The following is a 17496-nucleotide window of genomic DNA, read 5'->3' as shown; positions in this document are numbered from 1 at the left end:
AGTTCCTTGATTTTGATATATCCGGTTGTTTTACCCAAATATATGACCAAGCTATTTTAGGTCTTCTTGGATTATCTTATGAACAAACAGAGTTTTTTGCAAAAGTGACGGAAAAATGTCAAATCTGCCCCTCTGATTTTAAAGTCAATTCAGATTTCCGTCCCACTGTTTTTAATAGAAAATTATTTTCTACGGAGTAATTTTCAAGGAAATTCTGTATTATAAAATTGCTTGGTTACAAGCAAAATTACGCAGGAAAAAATTTGGTACTCATCATATTACATATTTACACTTGGAAGGAAAATATTATCCTATCAGAGAGCTATTTTTTTTTTACCTTTGTCAAACTTGTTTTTCACCCTTTTACAAATCAAATACTACAAGACATAAAATATTCCTTTGTTACATATAGAAGGAAAATATGCAAATCATTTACGTCAAAACAAACACAAACAGAGCCTATACTAATTATCTGTGACAGAATATGTCAGGAAATAATAATATCACTGACAACCTCCCGTCATAATATGAATCATAATATGCACTAATTACAATCAAGGAGTTTGCCATACATTTGTAAACAACATTATTAGAATAGCGGCCAGAAAATACAAGTACAGTACTCCATTATTCAACAAACTAAATCGTTCCTGCAGGCAGGTTTACCAAATTAATGAGCGACTGATTTTGTCTCTGAACTTCACCACCCCATGGCCTTCGCGTAAGCTAATGGCAGGGTAAGAAGCTTCTCAGCTCTCCCAACTCTTGCTCGCTTTGTCAAATTGTCATAATTGTTAGACTCTATCTTGTCCAAGTTAGCCCGGTACAGCATCATTGATGCCCACACCTAGGTTAATCAGATTCAGGAAAACTCCAGTTTCAGTGTTTCACCAATTATTCTAAGCAATTAACAAATCCACAAATATTCATATTAGAAGAATGCTGCATACCGGCCACCTACTAGCGCTGTCTAGCCGAGAAATACCTTGCTCTGCTTGATCATAATAGTATCTTGCCCTCATTATCTGCTTCTTTGTAAATTCTCGCCATTCTTCAGTAACATTCTTCGAGAAAATATCCTCGTCTGTCAGCCCAAACTCTTTGAGCTCATCTTGTGGAAGGTACACTCTCCCTAATAAAGAACTGCATCGGAAAAATAGGCACTACATTCTTACTTTTGAATTGGATGAACCCAACTACTTGAACAAGTCCAATATTCTGTAATAGGCAGTAATCAAATGAGAGCTTACTCTTCAACTACATTTCTTAGGATGTTAGTCAGCTGGTCTCCGATTCCCATGGACATTGCAGCTTTGTAAATACTTTGTGCAGAACTCACATACTCTGGTGAGATTCCTATTATTGGAACAGTCATTAAGCCAACTGTTCCTGCCACATAGTAGCAGTAAAGTTCAAGCTCTTCATAGTTCTCGTAACGACTTTTCCATGTGTCCATTCTCATTCCTTTTAACAAATCTTTGAACAGCTAATCATGAACACAAATTAATGTTCACAAAACTAACAGGAGATCAAACAAACAAGTAGAAGTTTAAGGAGATAACAAAGTAGGTGGAACCTTGATGTCGAGTGAAAATTGCTGGACAGTGTCAGCCAAGGCGGTGTCCAGTATGTCATGCGGGCGTCCATCAAAGATATCTTCAACCCTACTTTCCCAGCTATCCAGCACAGCTGAACCGGTGAGATGGGCATTTTCACCATCCACTAGTTCATCTGTCCTGTGGCCCCAAGCTGTCAGCCAGGAAAAACAATGTGACAGGCAGCAGCAAAATCTTGTCTATAGTTTTGCAACAATATATTGTTGTCTCGGACAAATGTAGCTTTTATTGTCTAGCATATTATTAATGTGAGATGGCCTCACCCAAAACTTGGTCTAGTTTGGGTAGTGAACCCTCCCCGAGTCCTCTTTTAACGTACTTGAGACCTAAGCAATCAATCGATCAAAGCCTTTATCCCATCCCCCCCGGCAGGGAGAGGGTAAGGGGCAGATTTGTTACATCTGAATATCTGACTACAGCTCTAGGTAGATTATAGCTGTTAACATTTTGACATCTTTCATGTTAAAATTTATTCTATCAAAATTGACATATTACATAGTTGAAAATTATTGGTGAATCAGATCTAGGGAGAACATACCATACAAAGCCCAAATTGCTTTCTTTCTTCAGTCAGCAACAAACTTCCTGTAACATATATATCAGAATAAATAAAAAATGGTAAATCAGAAACTTGCAAGAGGTATACAATCAAGCACTCAAAAATCCTAAAAAGTACAATAAAACAAGAGAGGTTAAAACTTAAAAGGTGATGGAAGTACCCAAATAATAGCTCGTAGCATGCAGGGCACATATTTTTTGACAGCCTTTGTACGCTTCTTTAAGAAGGATAGGATCAAAATGGTTCTGTTTTCTGGGAGTTATACCCTTGGACTGCTTATCAATAACTTCTTGTAATACAGTAAGAGGATCAATGTCCTTTTTTGATAGAATAGGAGAGCCTGTTGGTTTGCTTCTGATTAAGTCAGCTTTTGGAGTTTTATTGACCTTAAATTTTCGAACCAATGAAGTCTGGTTTATTTCTGGTGCAGCACCTGTAGGCTTTAGGTGCAGAAACTGCACTGCTAATGGGTAACAGTACATAATTTTTTGATCTATCAGTTGCGGAGTTGAATTGAAGTGCTTGATTTATGCTGGATTATAAACTCAAAAGGAAGTAAAACTTTGGAGGAGCCTTATGCTTTTGGAATTGCATTAGAGGTACAGTCGTACAGATCAAATAGTCTGGTTACAATTTGAAACACGTGATGCTATTACTGAACTTTTGAAAACTGTGTATTAATGAATACCTGAGTAGGTTGCCAATTACTTCATATATAATTAGGGAGATTTTTTTTTATGAGGGAAATATAATTGGGGAGGTATTATACTATTATATTCGTATTAATGGAGCAGGTTGATGTTTTTAAAGCTGAAATGGCTCTCTTACCATCATCATTAATTGTCTAATGAATATTTGCAAGAAAAAACCTCACTTCCTTCACATTTTTTCTAGAGAATCTTAACATAGCCTTCCAAAAGTTTCCATCCAACTTCGAGTTTTATACTATGTAGTACAGTACTACAGTAGTATCCCAATTCTTATCTATGACTGCTGAACAATTGGGATACAAGATAGGACTGACGAAAGTCACCATAAAAGTTCTATTATAACTCAACAGTACTTGCATCAGAGTTTAATCCTGCAAAAATAATAGAATGACCAAGGATTTTGTCGCAGATACTTGTATATATGACTAATATGAGTATATGACAGTCAGTCAATACCTAGTAATTCCTTATAGAAGCCTGCCCAGATTGGCACCAGTCAATAAGCTAGTGGCAAGATATGCTTTGTCATGTTCATCAAATTCTCATAATCATGTCTCTCAAACTAGTCCAAAATTCTTTGATGTATAATCAAGGGTGACGACAAGTGCAATTAAAAGTTGAGAACTTCTACTCATTCTACAAAGAAAGCATGATGATGACATCAAGAATGAAGTATTCATTAAAGAACCAAATAATCTACGAGTGAGGTCGTGAGGACATACCAGCCATGAACTAGAATTATCAATATGACAAACACCTTAGGCTTCTCGCGTCATAATGGTGCCTGCCCTCGTTATTTGCTTCTTCTATAAAAAAAGGAAACTCTTCCATTTCTCTGTCATGTTTCAAGAAAACATTCTAATCCTTCAATTTGAATTCTCTGAGATTGTCTTGTAGAAGATAAACTCTCCCCCTGAATTTAAAGAAAGTGCAATCTGTTATTCATGCTCCTGATTGTTTCAGGATTTTAATCAAGTATAGCAGTATGACTTACTTTTCTTGTTTGCGAGCTGATTCCCGATCCCCAAGCAAAGTACAGTATAATAGATGCTTTGAGTGCAAGCTGAATAATTGGGTAAAAATCCTAGGACTGGCAGGCTCAACAGCCCAACTGTTCCTGTCACTTAGTAACTGTAAAAGCAGAGGTTCTACAAAATTTTGTACCAATCTTTCCATTTATCAAATGGAAAAATGCCATGCCTCTGATCACATCTTTAAAAACCTAAGCCCTAACTATGACAAAAGAAGGGATCTTTGATTAGTTCCTAGCAGCTGGAACTATAAGTTTATGCTATTTCAAGGGGAAATCTCTGAATAGTTTCCACCAAGGTTGTATTAACTATTAAACATGTCATATAGGCATTCATTAAGGATGTTGTCAAGCCTGTCTTCCCTGCTTCCTACACTTTTGAACTTGTAAGGTAGACATATGAAGTAAGGACCATCCACAAGTTCATCCATCCTACGGCTCCAAACTGCCATTTTAGTTTAGTATAGAGGTTTTACAGATTCTGTAGCATTCTTCAATTGAGAAAATAGAGACTAATTCAGTAGAGATCCCATATGGCTCTTTCTCTTTCTTCTGTCATTAGTAAAGTTCCTGCTACATCAAAATGAGGCCAAAGAAGACAACGATGAATCTATATTACTAAGTCGCACACCAAAAATGAATGGAAGTACATGGTATAGGATTAGCTTGAAATACCTAAATAGAAGATCTTGGCATATTCAGCCCACATGTTTTGGCACCTGATGTTGGCTTCCTCTCAGAAAATCAGGATCAAATTGGGATCCTTTTCAGAGTGTTCCTGCTTCCTTAGGTTGCTTCTCAAAAAACTTGTTGGACATGTAATTTAGCAAGGTCTGCACAATTTGGAAACCAAAGCCACACCAGGCTTGAAAGTCAATGTACTTACCACTCAACTTTTGGGAGTCACATGAGTAGCACCACTATGGCACAACCCTAAGAAAACAGGGCACCTGAAAAAGCCCTTGCTGAGTCAAATTCTAAGATTGATTATTGTATGAGACCTTTCTGAGGATCAATATCAAAAATAGAGGAGTTATGAGGGAAGGATCTCACTAGCCACCCTCCAGCATAATGCAAGGCACAAGAGGCTAGTACGGGGGGGGGGGGGGGTGCCAGAATGCTTAAAGGCACCAACCAGGGCAATACCTATAGTCTGCTGAACTGGTATAGATGGAAAGTCAACAAATTCTTGGTATGTTCTTTTCCATGGCCAATAACTAAACATAATGAACAGAGGCTTTTAAAATACTGTATAATTGTTTTTATTAACAGAGTTTTCTGTACACAAGAAGTAGAAAAATCATATCCCTAGTCTCTTTAACAAGCCCGATTTATAGAAACCAAAAAAAGGCATCAATCATTATCTTCCACACCCATTTTCGACACAGGTTTGAAAGCTGCCAATACTACTGAAACCTTACAAGCAAGAAAACCAACCATTCCAGCCAAAATATCTCTTGGAGTCAGTGCTGCTATGAAGTCTGGTTTGTCGTGCTTCGTTGCTAAAATCGCAATAGCAAAAGCAGTTACAAATACTAATATTGGACCTTTCAATCCTCCAAACAGCCTGTTGAAGTTATTTCCCTTGTCCATTGATTCAGGAGCTGGTAATGTGTCCACAGACCTCTGCAAGAATAGCAGGTACAGGAAGCCACCAATGCCTCCAGTAAAAAATGCTAAGCCTGTATTCTTACCTCCAGTGATGGAGGTAATGGAGGTGCCAGCAAAAATGAGCATAGCATCATATAGTAACAAAGAATATTTTAGATTTTCATATTCTCTCATGCTATCCTCATTTGTTATTCCCTTTTCTGCCAGTGACACAGCTTGTGAAGAATTTCTATCAATAATCGAGACAGAATCAGCCCCAAAATGTTCTGTAACCAGACAAGGGCGAAGTTCTACCATTGCCAAGTCACCCCCTTCCCCAAGCAAAACATCTTCAACTTCAAAATTGCAAGTTATGCTGCAATAACTACCCCCATTTGCATAAGATTCTTCCCTTTGATAGTTATAAACACTGATAATTGTCAAGCTTGCACCACCCAATCTCCAACTGCCTGACCTTGAAACAGAAGAAAGGAAGTTAAATGTAAATAAGGAAAGATGAAGATGAATGCTACAAAGTCATATGAATTTTTTTTTTTTTTTTTTGAAGGGGAAGTCGTATGATATATCTTAGAGAATTGGATGTTGTACATTCAACACTATTCTATATCTTGCACTTTCTTTTTTATCAAACAATCTATAAAATAATGTAAACAGTTTTAAACGTGTATATATAAACATGCGATAAAAAAGCATTATGCTTTGTTGGAAATTAACTCAAAATAAGGAAAACATGGGCTTTAAGCAATTTGGAAAGATTTTATATCATCTTTCTTCAGATAAAAGGAACCTAATGACTAAATTACCAATTCATAAAATAAGTTCGATATCCCACAGTTACAGTTAACTACTAGCAGTCTAGTAGTAGTGAAGTCCTCAAGCAATCGAATCAAGGTGTAGAAAATGCCAACCAACCTGATTCAAGACTTATCCACATAGCCTGAATTCTTGCCAGTTTCGGTCCCAAAAATATATATTCATCAGTTGCACCTCTTTTAAAGCGAATAACCTCAGAAGTGACAGCATCTTCTGACTGCAGCATATGATCTTGACTGATGATGGAAGGAATCCTCTCCAATATTGAATTACCATGCTCGTCAATTATACAGACAAGAATTCCAGCATTCTGATCACTTAGTTCAGATCCATACATAGAACTAGTACACAACTGGACCTTGTACAAAGAATTCGACCCATCTAACTGAAGAGCTGAAAGGATTGTTTCCGGTGTTTCATCCCCATCAAATCTCAGCTCTTTGGTGGGTGAAAGTTGTCTAGGCTTTGCATATTCCTGAAAGTCTAGGCAAAAACTTATTCTAGATAATACAGCCTTTTGAAAATCAGCAAGAAACAATAACACAATACAGTATAGCAGTAATTAAAATAAGTAGACACAGAACGCGAAAATTGATCAACTATAGCTTTCTGCAGGCCTTGTAGTCATACTAACAATACACCTTCTAACTTACTCCCTCCATGCCACAATAATTGCCAAGTTTCACTCAGCTCTAGGGGAACAAAAGAGGTCAAATATGGCAATTTTAGTGGGACGGATGGAATACTAAGTAATGATATTTGAAGACCTCGGAGTAGAAATAAGTTCTCATGAAATCCTTAAATTGTAACATCAATACAATTTCTGCAGCAGTAATCTAAAGCACTTTCAAAAACTAGGTTTACAGTATATCAATTGATGAAGTTAATTACAAATGCATTTTCATACAATAAGATGATAAATTTACATATTCTTACTCCTATGTTACTGGACATAGGGAAAAATTAAACAATTCAAAGTTTAAATACTACAGTATGAACTAGTTCTGATTATACAGTGATCAAATGGAGAATAAAATGGAAAATATAAGTTTACCTTGGAAAGATGATTTCTTTGATGATACAAGAAAGCGAGGCGGGCGAATGTGAAGATTTCTTCTAGTAAGGTGAAAAGGGATTACTGGGAATTTAAAATTGAGTGCATCAGAATGTTTAATTGTGGGTATTGATAAAAACAGCTCCATTATCAGTTTCCTGCTGTCAAACAAGCATATAAATATAATCAAATTATATATAATCAAACATAAAAAACAAATCTAGGTATCAAATTACAGAGACAAACGAAAGATTTCACTTTGATAATCGAATTGGAATGAAATTGATTACCTGATAGAGCAGAACTAAACTGGCGGGGAATGTTGTGACTTGTGGGGTTTCTGGGTTCACAAAAAAAAATTTCTCTCTTTTTATCTGAAATAATACTGACATATTTACTTAATTACTGTAGATATTAGTGCATACTGGTCACTGGATGATACTGATATGCTGACCAACTTACAAAAGTGGCAAACCTGGTACAGAAAATATCATACTACCTCCGTTACATATTATTTGCAACGATTTGACATAAAATAGAGAGGAAAAATGTCTAATAGTTGCAAATAATATGTAACGGAGGTAGTATTTCCCTTGTGAGGATTGAGTTAGGGCCGTTAAAAAACAACCCAACACGGAAATAATTCAACATTTTTAAAGTGACACCATATTACACTTAATTAACATTAAATTATTGATCCCTTAATACTTTTTTGCAATTGATATGACTTGATAAGGACATAACTTGGAACATCTACTTTAACAAATTTGTGTGCAAGACTATGAGCTTGGAATATTTTGGCCCAAAATCTAACATATGTCTTAGAATATGTCTTATTTTAAATCAAAAAACACTATGCTTTGTTTATTTTATTTTCACTAATTTAAGGGAAATTTAAAGAGAATTAAATATTGAAAAAATAATTTAGAAAATCTAATCAAGGATAATTCCATTCAAATAACTTTGATTCTTGAAAGAAATACCGGGTTTGGTGCCTCTTAAAATTAAATTAACCAAGTGAAAAATAAGTGAACAAAAATTTAGTTAACTTATTAAAAAATTTCAATCTCCCCTAATTTGCGAACCACAGGTTGATGATTCCCTTTTAATGAATCCCACCACCAAAATTATGGGTCAATCGTCTTAACTTGTCCAACAACTAGTCCACCATGTGCTACTAAAGCTAAGTTCCTAAAATCAATATAATTATGTAAATTATAATCTTTGCTTTAAAAATTATTGGAAAGCAATCTGCACACGGGGTTAAGAAGATATTGCGCATCCCAAGAATTATATATTTTTAAAACCATACAAAAATAAATGTTTAAATAATATGATACGGAGTGAGTATTCTCCAATCTTTACAATTCTTTAATCTTATCATTGATTCAGAATCTCCATTATTCTATCTTTTAACAGCTTTGTGTGAACTACATTTGTTTCTGACCAGCTTGCAAGTGGCAATTTCTTCATTTACTTTTCCCTTAAAACAAAGTTCCATAATTTCTTCGCTTACTCCAATACATTTTGGTCTTATATTATAAAGTTTACATAAATATATGCAACCTACAACTTATTGTCATGTTTTGCACATGAATTTGATTAAATAATTGTTAGAGAAAGGTAGCAGAAAAAGTAGGATTCTGTTACATTAAAGTTGAAATCCCTGATTTCTTTCACCCTTTCTACAAAACATTACCATATATATATACAGATTACAGAAAAACGTTATTTGATCTACCCTTTCATTATTTTGCACCCCAAAAATAAATATACATACCATGGTCCAAAATGATGAACCGATAACCAATAATACAGATCATGCTATCTCAGGCCAAGAGCTTCCGGTTACGGCCACCACCGGTGGCAGTAACCACAAGAAGCTGACCCTCATCCCTCTTGTTTTCCTGATATACTTTGAGGTTGCAGGCGGGCCTTACGGCGAGGAGCCTGCAGTCAAAGCAGCTGGTCCTCTGTTTGCTCTGTTAGGCTTTCTGATATTTCCATTCATTTGGAGTGTTCCTGAGGCTTTGATCACGGCCGAGCTTTCGACCGCTTACCCCGGTGATGGCGGGTTTGTTATATGGGCTGAGCGGGCCTTTGGCCCGTTCTGGGGATCCATCATGGGTACTTGGAAGTTCCTGAGTGGGGTGATTAATGTTGCATCATTTCCAGTACTGTGCATTGACTACATGGAGAAACTGTTTCCTGTGTTTAGTTCAGGATTACAAAGGTACTTGGCAATAACTGTTTCAACAATAATGCTGTCATTTTTGAATTATACTGGACTTACAATTGTGGGTTATGCTGCTGTTGCTCTTGGAGTCGTATCGCTTTTGCCATTTATAATCATGTCTTTGGTTGCTATACCTCAGATTCATCCTCATAGGTGGCTTAGTTTAGGCCAAAAGGGGGTTAAAAGAGACTGGAATTTATTTGGTAACACACTATTTTGGAACTTGAATTTTTGGGATAATGTTAGTACTCTTGCTGGTGAGGTTGACAGGCCTCAGAAGACATTTCCTAAGGCGCTGTTTATAGCCGTGATCTTTACCTGTTTGGCTTACTTGGTTCCGTTGTTTGCTGTAACTGGTGCAGTTTCTGTGGATCAGAATTTGTGGGAGACCGGGTTTATGGCAGATGCTGCACAAATGATTGTTGGGAAATGGCTGAAGATCTGGATTGAGGTCGGGGCTGTTTTGTCTGCAGTAGGACTGTTTGAAGCTCAGCTGAGTAGTTGTTCTTTTCAAGTTATGGGGATGGCAGATATTGGGTTTTTGCCGAGGTTTTGTGCTGCAAGATCAAATTGGTTTAACACCCCATGGGTGGGGATATTAGCATCAACTGTGATCACTCTAGGAGTGTCTTTTATGAAGTTTACAGACTTAATTTCGTCAGCTAATTTCCTTTACAGTTTAGGTATGCTGCTGGAGTTCGCCTCATTTTTATGGCTGAGGAGAAAGAGGCCGCAATTGAAGAGGCCATACCGAGTTCCAATGGGACTGCCGGGTTTGGTGTTAATGTGTTTGGTGCCATCAGTGTTTTTGGTGTTTATAATGGTTATTGCAACCAAGATAGTGTTTCTAGTAAGTGGCTTGATGACCGCTGGTGGGATTGTTTGGTTCTTTTTCATGAAGCTGTGCAAGGCAAAGAAGTGGTGTGTTTTCGGCAGCATTCAAGCTGAGGACTGATTGCAACAGCAGCAGCAGCTATGTACTAGTAAATGGCTGGCTATACATTCATGATTCATGAAATGCAGATTGATTAGTGGAACATTTCTTGTTTTTAGCCCTTTGGTAAATATAGGCATTGTGCTATAGTGCGAGTTGTAACTTGTTTTTCAATCAAAGATTTCGCCTCAACATTATTGCTGTGAACCAACGTTTTTGGATATGAGTATGAATATGAAAATGATCAAATCAATGATGTTTGGACCTTCCTCAAATAAAGCTATAAACAATACTCTACTCCCCACCCCCACCCCTCCACCCCCCCCCCCTCCCCCACCCACCAATGCTACATTTGACTAATTGTAGTTTATTCTAATAAAGAAAAAAAAATAATGCCACTTTATTGATTTTGAAGGAATTAGCAACTAACTATTCAAAAAAAGGAATTAGCAACTAAAAATATGGAATGAAATAACTCGTTCCCTATGGGGTTTCTCCTTGGGATATTTTTGGTTTCCTCAATGATTTCTCCTTTTGGGAAATTTTACCTAGACTCCATTGCTAGATTTCTATCTTTTTTTAAAATAAAAATAATAATAAAAAAAATTCCTTCTAAATTGAAGGTTATAATCCACACTTTTGGACTGATTTCGAAAGTTTCTAGACTCCATGTTGAAAAACTCGAGATGCTAGAAGATGCACCCCAAGGCCATATAATATAATTTGGACCGTACATAATTATTATATGTTGTTATAAATGTTCGCGGTGTTCAAAATTGTCCAAAATTGAAGGCCATAATCCATGCTTTTGGACCAATATTAGAGGTTTCTGGATCCGGTGTTAAAAATTCTTGAGATACTAGGGGATACATCTCAGGGTCATATAATATCGTTTGGAACCATATATGATTATTATATGTTTTCTTAAAAGACCGAGGTGGCCTTGAGTTGATGAAATCGGCGTAAGTTGTAAACGGGTAAATCGACAGTTTAAAAGCAAAGTGGATGGTTCCACCTTTCCAAATTGACACTCGAAGTGTATTAGGGTCTATGAAAAGCATCTCGACAATTTTTTTTTCCCGGGTCAAAAAAGTTCAAAATTGTCCATAAGTGAAGGCTATATTTCAGACTTTTGGACCAAAATCAGCAGTTTTAAGATCTTGTGTCAAAAATTCTCGAGATACTAAGGGATACAACTTGGGGTCATATAATATAGTTTGGAACCATATATGATCATTATATGTTTTAATAAATGTCTGAGGCGGCCTTGAGTTGATGAAATCGACGTAAGTTGTAAACGAGTAAAATGACAATTTAAAGGGAAAATGGATGGTTACACCAACCTAAATTAACTCCTGAAGTGTATTGGGGTCTATGGGAAGAATCTCAACAATTTTTTTTCATAGGTAAAAAAAATGTTCAAAATTTTCCAAAATTAAAGGCTATTATCCACGCTTTTTGAACAATTGTTGAGGTTACAGGGCCCGGTGGCGAAAAGTCTTGAGACCTTGAGGGATACATCTTAGGGTCATCTAATGATATTTCGAACCATATATGACCATTGTAGGTTGTCAAAAATGTCCGTGGTAGGCTTCAATTCACAAAATCAGTGCAAGTTTCGAAAGGATAAATTGACCGTTTTAAGGCAAATTGGATGGTTCCACCCACCCAATTGGACTCCCGGAGGGTATTATGGACCATGGTAAATATCTCGGCAATTTTTATTTTCGGGCGAAAAAAGGTCAAAAAATTCCAAAATTGAAGGCTATTATCCACGCTTTTTGAGGAAATTTTGATGTTACGTATCCCGGTGGCGAAAAATCTTGAGACCTTGAGGGATAAATCTTGTGAATCGCTAAACATCGCCCGCAAATTACCATATAAAGCCCACAAATATGATTTGGTGTGACCATTATGCCCATTTTCTAAAATTGAAATAATCTCGGTTTAAAAAATGTGGAGCCGTACTGGCTCGCCGGGGGAGACCGGAGGGCAGGCCGGAGATGCGGGGGACGCCGGAGCTACGTCGTCGTCGACGGAAAACGAGGTAAGTCACCGTTAAAATTCACGGTTTACCGTCGGAGTGGCTCCGGCGCCTAGGATGGACGCCCAAACCGTAGCCTGGACGTCCAAGCCAGACGCTAGAACCACCAGAGTGGCGTCCAGCCCAGACGCCCAGACCACCAGACTGGCGTCCTGGCCAGGCGCCACTCTACTGGCTGAGGCGGCCCTGCCAGGCGCCAGTCCAGTGGCTGTGGCAGCCCTGGCAGACGCCACCCTTATAAATTAATTTTTTTTTTTCTTTTTTGATTTTGTTGTTGTTTTTTATTTATTTTTTAAAAAAAAAATCGAAAATGATTTTTTAAAAAAATTCGAAATGGGTTTTTTTTTAAATTAATTTTGAAAATTCTAAATAGGTTTTTTTAAAATTAAGTTTGAAAATTCGAAATGGTTTATTTTTAAATTTAGTTTGAAAATTCGAATTGGGTTTTTATAAAAATTAAGTTTGATTATATATAATTATGCTTTTTTTTTGTGTTAATTCTGTGTAAATATAGAAATTAAATGTATTATCCGTTAAATGTATTTATTGTAATATATAATTGATGCAGGAATATGGTGGAGACGGAAATGATTACAGTGGGATATTTGGACATGATGGTCCATTCGAAGAAGCTCAACAGGCGATTGATTGGGCAAAACAGGTTGCAATTGCAGCTGGATTTTTCTTGGTAGTAGTAACTCATAAATCTCAACGGGATGGTAGAATGGATCGCATTTTGAGATGTGACCGTTATCGCAAAAGAGAAGAAAGAGATTTTCGTACAACCACTCGGTTTGATACAAAGCGGAAAGGTTGTGGGTGTGAGTTCAGAGTAAAGGTTCGACAACTACGGAGTCGTGACGGTTGGGAAGTGATTGGTTACTCTAAATGGGGGTATCACAACCATGAGATGATAGTATATGAAGAGGGTCATCGACAACTGAGCGGCTTAAGTCCTGCTGCGAAACTAGTTGTGAAAGAAATGAGTGATGCTCAAGTCAAGCCTGCTAAAATATTAGCATCTGTGTTAGAGAAATTTCCAGAAGATCATCCAAACCGAAGACACATCTACAACGTCAGACAGCAACTCAGGTTTGAACGGTCAGAGGGAAGGAACCCTATACAGCAGCTGCTACACCAGGCACAATCACGTGGTTACCTGTTCTGGTTTGATTCTGATGAAGATACAGCGGAGGTGACTCATCTTTTCCTTGTGCATCCTGATTGTGCTGATATGATCAAGTCTTGGCCATTTGTGATTTTGATCGACTCAACGTACAAGACAAACAAGTACAAGTTCCCACTGGTTGAGATCATGGGGATGACTCCAACGAACCAGAACTTTCTGATTGGTCATGCAATCATCAAGGATGAGACGGCTCCAAGTTATTATTGGGTGTTGGAGAAGCTGAGAAACTACATCGGGCCTAATTTTCATCCAGCAGCCATCGTCAGCGACTGTGAGGGAGGTCTCTTTGCCCCCATAGCAGAGCTGTTTCCCGAATCGAATCACTTATTGTGCACATGGCACATCAACAACTGCGTGAAAGTGAAAGCCTACAACCTTTTCAAGAAGAATTTGGAAATGGCAGAGAGATTGGTGAATGGTAAGTGGCGGAAGATCCTACAGGCTACCACAGAGGAAGCGTATGAGCGAGCATTGGCTAACTTCAGGGATTCGTACCAGTGGTGTCCGGCCATTCCATGTAGTAATGGTCACACATGGGAGTAACCCCAGAGGGCGGCCGCTGCAACTCCGCAGTCCATAAGCGGGCCATAATCGGAAACTGGTCCCACGTCCCGGTCATGATATCCGGCCATTGCACGACGTAGTCCCTCGACGATGCAGGTCGGACCGCCTTCATCGGGCATGCCGGGGGAGGAGGGACAACTTGGACAAATCCAAGCTGGCGAAGACAACGCTGGGGCATGTACGCCTCGACGATCTCACGATACTGAATGAGTCCCGTGTACAGGGTCCTGGGTACCCTAACACTAGGGTTCGGGCCGAAAGGCATCCAGTTCACCTGCACATAGTTTTAAAATTTAATAACATGAATATAATATGTGCAAATAATAAAATGTAGAAACAATTTATAAACGTTACCTCTAAGGGGGACAGCCTGTCCAGCAATAACCGTATCGATCGGAGGCGGTCAACGGACTTCTTCTCCGAGCGCGGACTCCACGCACAAGCACGCGGCATCCCCTCATCAATAGGAACCGGGTCACGATGTGGTCGCAATGCAGGAAAGTACTCGTATATCCAGGTCTGCAATAGAGTCAGACACCCAGTGATACCTGCCGCGTCAGCCCGACTCGCAAATCCTAGTTGGCGATACAAATACGCCAACGTAGCCGATCCCCAGGAAAACTGGCCTACACTGTCGGGGTCACACGCCTCTACTATGTCGCGTGGCCTGAGCTTGTTTCCGCCGCTCTTATCCGGAAACAAGGTACATCCGAGGAGTAGAAAAACATAAGCACTCAGCTGTGCGTCGTGCGTCCTACGTGCACTGGGGTACAAACACCGTTGCAACACGGATGCGATCTTCACACCTCCGTGTTCCCAAACACCTAGCGCCTCGGTGTACAGTGCAGCCTTGTCCACCGCCAACAACTCCGCCAGCAAATCTTCCTGATCCGCATCAGCCACAGCACAAAGTCGTTTACCCTCAACACGAATCCCCAGAATGGCCTCGACGTCATGTAACATGATCGTCATCTCACCGAACGAAAGGTGGAAAGAGTTTGTATCCGGCTGCCATCGCTCAATGAAAGCCGTGATCAGCGTATTGTCAATCTTATCGTGCATGGTGGCAGGAACGTGATTCACCCCAGTGCCCTCCAGTCGCTCGAACATCTCGCTCTCCGCCGGCCAAGTCTCAGCCCATGTACGCAAAAAGCTACAAGTCTTTTCCCGGGTATGACATTTCAACAACCCCGTAACTGAAGGCCTCTCCTGGTCCTCCCAAATACGGGCAGCTATGTATCCTAGAAAGCTAGGAATCACACTCCCGTCAACAGGCCCACCGGGCACCTCACTCCTAACAACCCAAGAATCATTACCGGCCCTCGACCGTTTCCTGCTTGCCCCAGATACAGTGGACGCAGATGATGTGCCAGATCTACTAACAAACCTACCACCCCTACCCTTATGCACCTCCACCATATGTGTCTCGTACATGTCATCAACCCTCTGACTGAATGGACCGTAATCATCATACGGTCCACTACCATCGTCCACATCCTCATCCTCATCTGCGCCCTCCTCCTGCTCCTCCTCCTGGTCACCCTCCTCAGCATCATCATCGTCATCGTCATCCTCATCCCGACGGTGGATCCGTTCTCTACGAGCTGAGGCCGAAATACCACGGGATCTGACATGTCTATGCCCCGACCTCTCCACTGAATAGCTTCTACTAAGAAGCTCTACATTCTTCCCCGCACCATGACGACCCAGTGAATTCTACACAAAATTTTAAAATATATAAACATACAAAAATTTATACGAAAAATAGCTACCACTACCCAAATCAAATAAACTAAAAACATACAAATAATTGTAAACAAAATATAAACATAGAAAAAATACAACAAAATTGAAAAAATTTATAAAAATAAACAACAAAATATAAAAACAATTCAAAAATATATTACACAAAAAAAAAAAAAACAATATTTTAAAACAAATATAAAAAGGGGGGGGGCGCCTTGGCTGGACGCCCAGCCAGCGGTGGTGGCGCTAGCTGCAGACGCCGCCACCAGTGGGCTGGCGCCTGGTCTGGACGCCAGAGCCACGGATGCGGCGCCTTGAATAAACGCCACAACCGTGGCTATGGCGTCCAGCCCAGGCGCCAGCCTACTGGTGGCGGCGTCTGCAGCTGGCGCCACCACCGCTTGCTGGGCGTCCAGCCAGGGCGCCCCACCTCCGTCACGGCGGTTTTTCCTTTTTTTTTTTTTTTTTTACAAATTGTACCTTGCCTCCTTGGGACCTCCTTCCCTCCGCCGCCGCCGCCAATTCCTTGCCTTGCCGCCTCGACATTGCCGTTGTTTGAATTTTTTTTTTTTTTAAGAGAGGTTGAAAGAAGATGAGCGATGAGAGTGTGAGTGTTTTTTTTTAGGTCAAGGGCAATATTGTCAAACCAAGTGAATTTTGTGGGCTTTATGTAGTAATTTGTGGGCGATGTTTAACAAATCCCTAAATCTTAGGGTCATCTAATGATGTTCGGAATCATATATGGGTATATGACCATTATAGGTTGTCAAAAATGTATGTGGTAGGCTTCAGTTCACGAATCCGTGCAAGTTTCGAAGGGGTAAATTGACCGTTTCAAAGCAAATTGGATGGTTCCACCAACCCAATTAGACTCCCGGAGGGTATTAGGGACCATATTAAATATATTGGCAATTTTTATTTCTTGGCGAAAAAGGGTCAAAAAAATCCAAAATTAAAAGCTATTATCCACGGTTTTTGAGAAATTATTTATGTTACAGGTCCCGGTAGCGAAAAGACTTGAGGCTCTAGGGAATACATATTAGGGTCATATAATGACATTTGGAACCATGTATGACCATTGTAGGTTGTAAAAAACGTATGTGGTAGGCTTCATTTCACGAAATCGGTGCAAGTTTTGAAAAGGTAAATTGACCGTTTTAAGGCAAATTGGATGGTTCAACCCACCCAATTGGACCACCGGAGGGTATTATGGACAATGGTAAACATCTTGGTAATTTTTAAATTCCGGGCGAAAAATGGTCAAAAAATTAAAAAATTAAAGGCTATTATCCACGCTTTTTAAGAAAATTTTGATGTTAAGTGTCACGGTGGCGAAAAGTCTTGAGACCTTAGGGGATACATCTTAGGGTCATATAATAAAGTTTGGAAC

At 39.2% G+C, this 17496-nt stretch overlaps 2 protein-coding genes and 1 pseudogene across 4 annotated transcripts; 1 reads left to right on the top strand and 2 right to left on the bottom strand.

Annotated features, from left to right (window-relative positions):
- Positions 1-503: 503 nt before the first annotated feature.
- On the bottom strand, positions 504-5057 carry LOC110695911 (annotated as a pseudogene).
- Positions 5058-5139: 82 nt separating this feature from the next.
- LOC110695908 lies at positions 5140-7799 on the bottom strand. 3 transcript variants are annotated; one of them, XM_021873140.1, is made up of 4 exons: positions 7684-7799; positions 7394-7551; positions 6439-6822; positions 5140-5975 (listed from the first exon to the last, which is right to left on the bottom strand). In XM_021873140.1, the coding sequence occupies exons 2-4, from the start codon at positions 7539-7541 to the stop codon at positions 5269-5271; spliced, it is 1239 nt and encodes a 412-aa protein (XP_021728832.1). In that variant the 5' UTR covers positions 7542-7551; positions 7684-7799; the 3' UTR covers positions 5140-5268. The 3 variants fall into 3 exon arrangements, with proteins under 3 accessions (XP_021728832.1, XP_021728833.1, XP_021728834.1); XM_021873141.1 differs by having other exon boundaries at positions 7394-7554; positions 7684-7772; XM_021873142.1 differs by lacking the exon at positions 7684-7799 and having other exon boundaries at positions 6439-6814; positions 7394-7482.
- Positions 7800-8976: 1177 nt separating this feature from the next.
- Positions 8977-10770, top strand: LOC110695906 (probable polyamine transporter At3g13620). The gene has a single exon (XM_021873137.1). The coding sequence runs from the start codon at positions 9175-9177 to the stop codon at positions 10582-10584; it is 1410 nt and encodes a 469-aa protein (XP_021728829.1). The 5' UTR covers positions 8977-9174; the 3' UTR covers positions 10585-10770.
- Positions 10771-17496: the final 6726 nt, after the last annotated feature.

The sequence above is a fragment of the Chenopodium quinoa genome, unplaced genomic scaffold (genome assembly GCF_001683475.1).
Source record: "Chenopodium quinoa cultivar QQ74 unplaced genomic scaffold, ASM168347v1, whole genome shotgun sequence".
NCBI classification, from domain to species: Eukaryota; Viridiplantae; Streptophyta; class Magnoliopsida; order Caryophyllales; family Amaranthaceae; genus Chenopodium; species Chenopodium quinoa.
Note: the sequence above shows the minus strand (reverse complement) of the source record. Positions and strands in the feature narration are given on the sequence as shown.

Bases quoted from the DNA above. Each gene is read 5' to 3' on its own strand.
- LOC110695908 (XM_021873140.1), bottom strand. From the start codon at position 7,541: ATGGAGCTGTTTTTATCAATACCCACAATTAAACATTCTGATGCACTC. The intron at 6,823-7,393 runs GTAAACTTATAT...GTTTTTGCCTAG, and splicing joins AAAGAAATCATCTTTCCAAG to ACTTTCAGGAATATGCAAAG. The intron at 5,976-6,438 runs GTTGGTTGGCAT...TTTCAAGGTCAG, and splicing joins GTGGATAAGTCTTGAATCAG to GCAGTTGGAGATTGGGTGGT.
- LOC110695906 (XM_021873137.1), top strand. From the start codon at position 9,175: ATGGTCCAAAATGATGAACCGATAACCAATAATACAGATCATGCTATC.